The sequence below is a fragment of the Serinus canaria genome, chromosome Z (assembly GCF_022539315.1).
Source record: "Serinus canaria isolate serCan28SL12 chromosome Z, serCan2020, whole genome shotgun sequence".
Classification (NCBI taxonomy): Eukaryota; Metazoa; Chordata; class Aves; order Passeriformes; family Fringillidae; genus Serinus; species Serinus canaria.
This window is the reverse complement of record NC_066343.1, coordinates 15,572,634-15,584,201: the sequence shown is the minus strand read 5'-3', so window position 1 is coordinate 15,584,201 and position 11,568 is coordinate 15,572,634. Positions and strand designations below refer to the sequence as shown.

General features: G+C 41.2%; 1 protein-coding gene across 1 annotated transcript; it reads right to left on the bottom strand.

Annotated features, from left to right (window-relative positions):
* Positions 1–995: 995 nt before the first annotated feature.
* On the bottom strand, positions 996–11,368 carry STARD4 (StAR related lipid transfer domain containing 4). Its single transcript, XM_018924426.3, has 5 exons — positions 10,969–11,368; positions 9,041–9,090; positions 6,425–6,551; positions 5,178–5,292; positions 996–4,648 (listed from the first exon to the last, which is right to left on the bottom strand). The coding sequence occupies exons 1-5, from the start codon at positions 11,071–11,073 to the stop codon at positions 4,422–4,424; spliced, it is 624 nt and encodes a 207-aa protein (XP_018779971.2). The 5' UTR covers positions 11,074–11,368; the 3' UTR covers positions 996–4,421.
* Positions 11,369–11,568: the final 200 nt, after the last annotated feature.

The window sequence follows — 11,568 nt, the reverse complement described above, 5'->3', positions numbered from 1 at the left end:
AGGTTAACTCCATGATAAGCAGTCCCTACCTGAACTGTAACACTGAGTCACCAGTACAGCACCAGCAATGAGGACTGGAAAAGGCAGAATGCGTTATAAAGTTTAAATTGTGGTTTAGGACTTCAGGATATATTATTTTCCAGAGAAAAATAATATTAATATTATTATTAATTTAATATTTAGTGTAGGTTTAAAATCTCTCTCATCCTTCTATTATTTTTCACCAGGAAATGGGTTTGAATATCAATGTTTTAACAATTCTAATTAATTTCCTTCAGGATTATCCAAAGATCCCAAGTGGCCTGTATACTTATCCCTACCACACTTTGCAGAAGGTGACATGATACATGCCCCATAAGAATGTGCTATTTCTCAGAGGTAACAGTCCCTTTTGTCAGCAACAAAGGAAGGCTACACCTCTATCTACTGAAGTCAAATGCTACACAACTCCACTGCCTTAATGCCAGCTTTGCAAGAGAAACAAGGGAAAGCTCTAGAGAAGATAGGGATTTTCTTAATTTCTGTAGGTTTTAACTAAATACATGCCAATATGAATGTTTGTTTTATACACCTAATATACATGTATATACCTTCTGCCAGGTGCTATATGCTCATATGTTTCAGATTAACTTAACATTAATGGTTAATAGATCACTTCTTAAACATACAAAAAGGTAAATAATACTAAGCCAAAATAATAAAGTTCTTCCACAATAATCATGGGGCCAACATACACTCTTGCATATACATTTTTAGAACTGAAGCCTTGAGAAAATCCTACTTGTACATCTTTCAATATATTTCAGTTGGGCATTTTTCATCAGTCTAAATCAAGTTTCTAAGTGGAGACAGGCTTTATGGCTTTCAGATTTACTGAGACTAACTGGTATCATTAGAGATCACCATGCAGCTGAAGATGAACATCATTAGACATAACTCCCCAAAAATGCTACTTATGGCTGCACAAGTATTGAAGAAAATACATCACAAGCCTGTCGGATTCTATTATTTATTCTGCATTTGCACTCAAAATACAAATACAACTGCTTAAATGCTAAATACAGTAAGTTAAACCCACTGTTAAAACAGACTTTGACTTTCACAGGCACAACTTGAGTGGTTTCTCTAGAATTAGGGCTATTTTTACAACAGTGAACCTCCTAGATTAAACAACCAGGCCACACCATCATGTTCTGGCTACTTATGATTACTGGAGGAATTATATATGCTGTGTCTTGTAAGCATGTTTCATCATGTTTCACATTTACAAATTCATCAAATTTGAGGTCAGGGCCTGTGCACAGAATATATCTCTGAAGTACTAGTCCACCTCCCAGCCAGATTTGGTAGACTACTTTGACTGCCTCTAAATTGAGCTTAACCCCAGCTCTGCATCTTCTGCATATCACAGGCAAGGTTTAATGCTGGAGGTTTTAGATGAAGAACAGAACTCAAACATGAAAATTCTCTTATCTCCAGTCATGTTTCCCACACCTACAAAGCACCTAGATAAAGTGCCAAAGCGTATAGTGTCACATTGCCCAAATCTCTAAAAAAACTAAGTTTTTTTTAAAAATTATTAGCCATATAAAAATAATTTTGATGTGTCTATATACATGCTATTTGTCTAGCAAAGCCAGATCTCTGCTATTCCTGGGCAATTTGTTCAGAAGTCGCTTCTAGATAACTATATTCCTAAGTGATAGAAATCTGTGCTAAGCATTTACTTTGTTTCCCATTTCTTCTGCATAAGCAAAACATAGGTTCCTGCACTTTGTCCTTGGCACTTCTTTCCTGTTTTAACCCTCCTGGCTCCACCTAGATTGTCCAGTAACTCAGGAGGAGAATGCAACAGTGGGAGAAGAGGCTCTGATATTGTGGCTTTCTCGGTTCTGAGGTACTCTGGTTAAAGAACAGTTCTTCCTCCCTCTCCATCTGTAGCTATATAAAAATAATATAAATTTTAGGTTCAAATAAATACTTTTGAAATTGGACATCTTTTTTTCTAGTTCTGTATTAATCAGTAGCTGAAATTTTTATTAGAAGCATCAATATACAAAAATACACTAGCAATTTTCTTATTTTAGCTCAAGTTCTTTCTTCAGCCACTCTGTGCTTCACCAACTTGTCTCTACCAAAAAGAGAAAAAGCCATTTCAGTGGATACTAAATATGGATAAATACTGTATATGTGTCAGAGCCACTAAAATGGGTGTTTGGAACAATTACTTTTCCCTGCCTGATATTGTACAAGCATCCTCCTGGTAAGTGTCTTGTGCTCTTTCTGACCCATTTCTCCAGCACTGAAGTGCCTCTGTGCAGATTTAAACTGGGCAATATTTTTCTCTACGTGCATCTGTATCACAACCCCTCCATTAGTCAGTCCCAGCAGCTCTAAAAAGAGAAGACATGAATATGCAGATTCACTGCACATGTAATCTTTGTAACTGGGAAGAAAAAATAGGATACCGTTTAAACAGTTTCCTCTACAATCATGTCATCATTCATCCCACAGAGCAGTACAGCCAGAGATTTCATAATTACTTCTGTACCAGTACTAGAAAGGAGAGGATTCTGGCAGCAATTCCTTGGTGTGCTTGGCAGTAGAAGATCACCTTGTGAGCTTGCAGTTCTTTGACAGACACAAGGAAGGTAGGAAAAAAATGGGAAGACTAATCGAGGGGTTTAAAGGGAAATGCAGAATACATAAAACCTAAAAAGGAATTAACATTTTCTGCCCATGAAGACCCAAAGGCTGTTTCATGCATTGTTTTTAACAGTCTCAAATAGTACTAAATACCTTAAAACATGAAGCAGGTTGAGGAAGGCCCCACTATATTTGGTATTATGTTTTTTCTCCCTCTCTGATTGAGCAATGAGAAAGGAAAGTCCTCACTATTCATAGTTCAGTTACAGGGGCCAGTGTCAAAAAAGCCAGTATTACAAATTCAGACTTTCATCTGAATTTTTGGTTTTTTGAGGGTCCATTACCTCTCCCTGGATTGTACGTATACAACTCCCCAATATCAGGGATCCAAGATACCTTTCCAAACTCCTACACAGCTAAACTTGCAACTGTGAGCGCTGGCAAAACATGGGGTTAAACTACAGTGTCACCTGAGCAAATGACACATACCAACATCAAAGGCTTAACATCAGATTTTAAACAGAATTCATGTTCCTAGCAGGGAGGGAGTAATTTTTTAAATGCTGCTGCTATGTATCTCAGAATCACAGATTCAGATTGCTGAATATCCTTGAAATTTGCATCTTAAAAAAAAGACCCTGTATCCTTCAGCAGATCTCAGCAATTCTGCAGCTTGAGCTTTGGCCTTCAGTTGCTCATGTTTCAAGATGTTTATTTATTGCAAAGTGCAATCTAGGGGAAGTAACACAGGACACTCCACAGCACCAGAACACTGGCAAGTCTGTGCTGCTGTGGCTACAGCAACACCTATCTCTGAAGCAAATGAGTGGCTCTTTCAGCTGCTTTTGTAATTCCAGGGTTTGCAGTTAAAGAAACATACATAGAAAGAAAACCCCCCAAAAACCCAACCAAATTAAATCCCCACACACACTATTACATGCAAGTTTAAGTAAAAAACTCCTTAGAAGTACTGGGTATCACTGAAGATCCACTGGAGGTTTGCTATTTTGACAATTGTGTGATTAAAAGCCCACCAAAAAACCTATGGAAAGACACCTGATGATCTAAATGAGCTTTGGATCAGCTGTAAGGGCATTTCTTTATGTACTAGACTGTTATATACAACAGCAAATAAGTTACAGTTACAACATCAAAGAAATGCCAATAATGAACACTTATTTTTGCTCTCAAGTACAAGTAGCTTTCTTATGAATAGTATCATTTAACAACTTAGCTATATAATATCCATATGATAAATCAAAGCAAATTTAAAAAAAAATTACAGATGCAGTTGAACAAACTTTGAAAAATAAATTAAAATTTAGGTAAATATAAATATATATATATATATATATATTATAAAATTACATCTTCAATGAGACGCTGCCTGTACAGCAACCTGCACCATCAAAATCCTGAGCAGCTGGCTCACAAAACTGCTGGAGAGAGCTGAGCTCACACTGCATTTTTCAAGCCCACACACACATCTTGTGCTTTCTACTGAGGAAGCTGGCAGTTTAGAGATTCAGGCTATTCCTCACAAAGCTGCAGAGTGCTGAGCAGCAAAAAAGTATCTCGCACTGTTCACTGGGAGTGTATGCCAATTATTACATCAAAAAGCACTTGCTAAATTTGCTAATTTACTTGGATCCTCAACACAAAGGTTTAGGTGACATTCAGGAAGAGTGTTACCTCAATTTAGTAGGTAACCTACGATAAGCTAAACAACATAATCTGATTGCAAGGAATGCACTGGCTTTTAAGTCTCTGTTTGTCTATGCTTTGAGTGCCTTTTTGAGGTCAGAGTAGAAATTGGCCAGGGTACTAGACATGGCAGTGTCTACTGCAGACTGTGGTAGCATCCCTCGCAGTTCAGTCTGGATGTAGCCTGTCAAAAGACTGTGGCCAGGAGAGTCCTTGAGAGGGACGCAGAACCAACCGCAAGGGTGATTGAATCCACGGACAAAGTTTGGTCTCACCTCTCCATAGTCCAGGCTTATGCCTATCAAGGAAAATAAAACAAATGAACAAAAAGGGAAATTAATTTGAAAGAGGCTAAAAAAAAAATAATGCACAGTAAATCTGTAATATATAAGCTTCTGGTTGGGGAATTTAGTTGTAGTGACAGGCACACTATGAGTTTCTGGGTATTTTCATGCATGGAATTTGCTGTTCATCCAAACTCTGCAACAGGAGAGCATGATAAGCAAAAAATCAATGTTAAAAGAGGACATTCCTGCCATTTACAAGAAGCAAGTTGTTACTCATCCCATTTTGTTCTAAGACCTGAGCTGAAGGACTCAACTTGTCTCTAACACTCCTGCCCCACAGATGATTTAAGTGAAATCAGGCAAAAAGGAATGGTTCATGGGTAAACCAGTAACATGCAAAATGTTAAAACACCTTGAATTTATTTGTTGAAGACCATCTGAGACTATTTTTCAAATGTTTACTAGTACTAAATCTGAATCAAATCTTAAGCCAAGCAACTGTTGCAAAATAAGAATTTACAGAGGCAGGTGGTGGCTTACCACATGTTAGAAGCCCATCTTCATAACTTGTAGTGTAAGAGAAATCAACAAACTCCCTCGGTGCTATGATGTTCCAGAGCTGGCCAGCAGTTGTATAGCGCATCACACAGCAGTTCTTGTTGAGTAACAGAATTACAAGGGCAAAAAAAAAAGGTATCTTAATATAATGAATGCAGGGAAACATAATGCTTGCAGGCAGCTAACGTCACAAAGGTCACAGCCTCTGTCAACTACACTGCAGATAGAGTGAGGTCTGAATGGCTGTGCCATTCTCAACTAAAAGCTGGAAGTTTTAAGGACTTGTGGTCTGCAAGTGAGAGTTGTGAAAGCAGAGATTATCTGACACCATAAAGATTTAAAAATCTAAAGAAAGAGAACTTAGGCATGCCCAACAATTGAAAGGCACATGGCTCTTATGTCAACAAAGATCACTTGGGAAGTCAAAAGGGACCATGAACAAACGTCAAGAGGAATCTCTTGGTACTAAGATACTCTATCAAATACTTTAATCCACTAAGTGAAAAATAAAATGGAATGTAAAGAATTCTTCAAAACAGGCTTTCTTATAATACAGTAGAGGCTGCATACATTTTATACAGAAAAAATACCTTCTCATATAAATCTTCCTTCAGAGATAGAGCAAATGACAATCCATGTTCAAGCCAGGTGTCCAGACCGTGAATTCCTACTGAATGTCTGCATTAACCAAAGGAAGGCTACTAGCTGTTCTGTAACCAGCTTCAAACCTACCTTTCTTTTATCAAGTCCTGACCCTCATGAACTATTTTGTGTCACAGCATGAAGTCATGCTACACAAGTCAGCCCTTCAGGAAGAGGGGGAGGTTGCAGCTTCCATATGTATGGACTAATATTTTTGTTTGCTGTGGAACGGAAGAAAGCAAGCTGTATGAAATGGCTTTGGCATACATAGTATGACACTGTAGCCCTCTGTATGGGAATTTTATCAGAGGCTACCAGAGCTACCAGGTCCAAGAGAATTGTGACTGAATTATTTTTAGCAATAATGGAAAGATGAACTTCAAGCTTCAGAACAGGACTGTGCTGCTAGAGAGCCTGATCTGTGGTCACATGTATGCACAATGCCAAACACGCATGAAAAAAAAGAAGGCTGAGAAAAGTTCATATCTGTTGGAATTGCTCTGCTCTACATGAATGTTAAAGCCATGAATGTAAATTCATGTATTCACCAATACACATTTCTCTCAAGAATCTAAACAAGTCTTCACCTCTTCAAATGTTTCCATGATGTCCATTGAAGTCATTAGGCTGTCCCAGTCCAGCCTGTAAGGTCCAGGCCGAATATGATCCACTATTCTGTTAGTAACATCTTCCACCACTCCTTGAGCTTTGTAGCTAGAAAATATGTGTTTACATTTAGTAAGAAATTCTTTACATTCCATTAATTTTCAACAGTACACTTACATTAACACTTTGGTACCAGAAAGGACAGTCACTGGACAATTGCATCAGAGAAACAGTAGAGGAGAACACCTATGGGTGCATCTATTCCTCTCTGCAAGAAATTTTGTTCTGAAAAAACTGTCTTTTTTTACACAGTTAGTATTTTATAAGTGGCAAATTCCTTCCATGGATAAAAATTATCCTGTTTATTTCTCCAACAACTGTAACAATTTGTCATTTTACTCCTACTGCTTGGCTAGCAAGGGAGTTCACCACAGGTAAGTAAACCTAAAGTAAAAAGGAGATCAGGAATATAATGGAAAAAACATTTTTCATAAAGCAGACGTAACAGGATGTTGGAGATTGAAATTATATGGTTTACAGCTTTAACAGTTTTATGAAGGACTTTTGCCTATTATAGCAAAACTGTGTAACAAAAGCTGCACAGAAGCACCCTCAATGGGCCTCCTGAGACCCTGGATTGTAAATTGATTTGAGATAAGATAAAGTGACTCAGGTCTAGGCTGAGGGAGAAAAATATTTTCACAGGATTAAACCCAGCACCTTTGGGGTGGAGGCCACAGCCCCAGGCTTATCTGCTGTCAGGCTGGAAGACACCCTCCCATCAAAAGGTGGAGGAGAAGACATTTTGGGTGTGTGGTGAAAAAGCCTCTGCTCAGAGGCAGTGAAAGCCCATCCTCTGCAGTGCACACCAGCTCAGCTGTGGGCCTCTTCATCCCGGCAAAGCCACATCTAAGGGACACCCACATAAGGGACAGCAGAGGAGCTGTCATGGCCCATTAAAGGGCCCCCCCAAAGGGATCCCCAGACCCTGCACCAGAGCTACACGATGCAAAAAGACGTAACAGATCCAGAGACATGCAAGGGACCGTGTCAAACTTGCCCCCCTCAGGGGAGGCACCTGGGCATTCCCACCTGCCCAAACCTGTATTAATCCATGGGATTCTATAATTTTGGATGGGGGACCCTCACCACCAAGACGACTACATTGAGGGGAGCAGTGAGACCCAGAGGGGTAACATGTTTCCACTTAACCTACCTCTGTCACTCTCCCTGTCCCCCAAAACATACCTCCCTTTTTCTATTTCTTTCTTTTTCTTTCCCTCTTTTACTACTAAATAAAATGTATTAATTTTTCAGTATCAACATCTAGCCTTGTCTGGTTTTAATAAAGTTCTGGGGAACATCCAAATGTTTTTGGGTTCATTCTGCTTTATTCACAGAGAGTTAGTTCTCTTTACTCCTCTGTGATTAGAGCAGATCATAACACAGGAGTAGAACCAAGTTAATGAGAAACTCTATTATGCTTTAGTGGCATACGATTACCAAATAAAATAATTTGGTACACGACATTACAGAACATTCATTTTTAATTAGATATTTTAGTAGACACCAGAGATTTTGTTTTCTTGAGTTACTGGGCCTCCAAATCCTGAAGGGGAAGAATCCACTAGAATCATTATTTTAAAAACATTTTCTGTTCATTAAGACGTTATTATTTATAGTAAATAATCAAGCAACAGATTCACCTCTTCACTTGTGCAGTTTAACCATATTCACTCATAACATCTGTACAGAGCCCATCTCAGCTGTATACTTGGAACAGGAAGACCACATGAATATGTCAGTGGCTTGCAGGTAGGTGTCTGGAAAGCTCTTCAAAGTGTCCTTTAGTTCTCCAGGTGCTTCAACAACCCTGGGATCTTCACCTGCACATGGCAGTCACTGCCCCCCCGGCAATGGCTCAACAACACAACCTGCTGGTGCCAGTGGGGCCATGGAACCCTTGGTGTCTGGGACCATCAGCTCTTGCAGATTCAACAGGACTTAAATTATGCAGGGTGTATCAGTCTTTAAGATACTTTTAAACACTACCTTTTCACAGGACCTTTTGTTTCTTCAGAGTGATGTTTTTTAGTAACTATTTCTCTACTTAACCCTATAGAAACCCACAGAATCCAGTGACAGAAACTCACACAGGAAGGGCCTTCATGTCACACAAACAACCCCACACAACCCTCTCACAACCCCACACTCGGTATTTTGAAGTTGTACAGTCACTGCAAGAGTCCAAGGACTGACTGAGCTGTCACCCAGTCATCCTTCAGAACTACTGAACCCAGGCTTGATTCTGAGCTTTACAGGACATCATCTAGGCAGATGCTGTTGCCACTTCAGCTAATGGGAGTCCTGTGGTGTGTTCCACAGACTTGACTGTTGTTCTAGATACCATCCAATGCTAAAGAATCAAACTGAAAAACTAGAAAGGAATAGTACAGCCACAATAGGTAACACATTTAGCTTCCCCTCTGTAGGATCTGTGTAGCTGAAGGCTGTAGAATTCACAGCCTTCATTTCTAAATTCTACAGAACACATCTGTGGAACATTAAAAATGTATCTCTTGTGCAGACAAACTTACAGGTATCCACTGAATTCCTCTGATGGTTTACGCCACACGGTTGCATCTTTCTGGAAAAAAATATAAGACACAATGTTAATTGTCACTTGGATACAATTGCAAGAAGTCCAGAAAATGCTTCAATTTCCTTGAAGAAGACAACTTTATAATTAGCCGTGGTTCACCTGGGCACCACTGCACAATTTTCTTCAGCTTTTTCAGATATCTTTTACTTGTAATTTTCTATCACTCCAAACAAATCAGAAAATTTGCTTTCTCAGAGTGAAGCACTAGAAGTCTGTGCAGAAGGAGGGCTTGGCAGGCCAAGTCAGTTTACTGTGAAAACACACAGAATAATGGAACAGGGAAAGCCTTCCACTTGCAAGGCCACTGGAAAGCCAACAGCCGGATGTTACTCAGACAGGAAGACCACACCACTACTGCTTGCACTCCTGTAACAAAGGCTGCAGAAATGTGCTTGAGGTGCAGGAGCAGGCAAGAAAGTTCAATTACCTTTCTCTCCTAGATGCCTGACTAGAAGAGTCTTGCAAGCAGTAGTCTATTTATTTTAAAGTTATGCAGAGAAAATAGAGAAACCAGTATCTTCTGATTTTTAGGTAACTACCACATGGAACTTCTGTACAAAATGTCTGAATTTTGGTGTTGAAGAGTACCATATGGCACCACTTTATTTGGAATCACAATTACACAAGCACAAAGGACCATATGTCCTAAAGAACAGTACTGTTAAATACCATGTTCTGAATCATTTAAGGTATTCTGGGGCACAACACATCTCCTTGTGGTAGGTAAAGCTCTGAATTTCTTTTACATGGCACAAGATCAAAATGGAAAGAAGGGAGGGAGGAAAGAAAGGAGAGAGGAAGGAAAGGCTGGAGAGAGGGGTCAAATCTGAGGATTTGGAACACAAGGATGCAGGTAACTTTTTTAAGGAATACAGTAGTACTTAATATAACAACACATTTAGTAGAGTAGGGGTGGTATAGGTGTATAGCAAGAGTGAAAGGCTTGGATGCTCCATTCCTCCCTCTCCAGACAGCAAATTTATTAATTTTGCAAATAATAAGTTACACTTGGATCAGTTGCCTCTGTCTTATCAGCGTCTGCTCATGATGGAAGAAAAAATAAAAGCACTACTCAAACCACTGTAACAAAAAGACAGAGATAGAAATTTATTACATTAGTCATACCATATTGCTACACTTTACTTTCTGAGGAGGACAGCGCAAAAAAGTATTCACCCAGCCTGGGAATGATGCACAAGGAAAGGCTATTTAGTTGTGCTTGATAAAGCACAACTCAAAAAACCCAGGCAGCTCAAAAGAAGAGGACGGCAAACTGCTTGGAGAAATCAGGAACCGTATTCCCCTTCAGGGAAGGAAATTTAGGACAATGTGCAGTCTCTAAAGAACAGAAAAGTGAAACAGTATGAGAGAAAGCCTTGAGAAATATCTCATTTCTTAAGAAGGAAGGAATTATCTCATTTCTAAGAGGAAGACATTTGAAACCTGAAGCATGATGAAGTATTTATTGACAAAAGATTCCAGATGCCAGCAGGCTGCGCCTCATTTGCTGGAAGTACATGTGAGCCTCTTGCAAGACTATTAATTAGTGTTTAATGTAGTTATTAATGCTAACTACTTCACATCTTGTTCTAAGTCAAGCCTGTAATCCCACACAGGTTCTCCCGTGAGAAACACCCCTGAAAATGGGGAGAAGAAATGACAGAGTATGCCTGAGAACGGGAAAAACCACCTCCTGGCATCCTAAAGATATTCTAGGGGGATGGTTTCACAGCGTCTGTCAGATTCAAGTCCTGCAGGGCGCGGCCAAGTGTGTCTCAGCCGTGTGGCACGGCACAGCGGGCTCTTTCCGCCGCACCGGTGACCCACAGCTTCCTGTGGAGCAGAACCGTCCAGAGCACTCACGGTTTTCTTCGCCACCCGCCACTCGCCGTCTCCGATGCTGTGGTACCGAACCAGCGTGTTCCGCAGCTTCGAGGCCAAGGGCGCGGGATTGGGCAGGGGATCCATTTGCTTCCCTCCTGCGCGAAGACGCCTAATCACACGGACACAGCGCAGAACACAGCACGGAGTCAGGGATGCCAGCAACAGCGGGGATCTTCCGAAAGGAGGATGCGGAAAACACTGCCGCGCGCAGACCCGGACATCTCCCAGACGGGTTCAGGTGGCAGACAGCGGCTGCCAGGGGCGCAGGCCGAGGGCCAGCGGCCAGCAGCCGGCACCCCAGCCCCGTCCCGGGATCCACGGGAACGCGGGACAGACGCGCTCTCCTCACGGCCGCGCCGCCCACCCCGCCCCGGGTCCGCGCTCACCCGCGGCCGGCCCGACAGCGCGCGATACCGGCAGCCAATCAGAACGCGACCGCCCCGCAGGCTCAGCCAATGGTGGCGTGGTCCGCCGGGCGGGAGGGCGGGGGGGACCGCCCATCACGTCACGCGACCTGGCGATGTGTCGCGACTGTGACGTCATGATCCAGGGGCGGAGCCTTGGGCCGGATTGGGAATG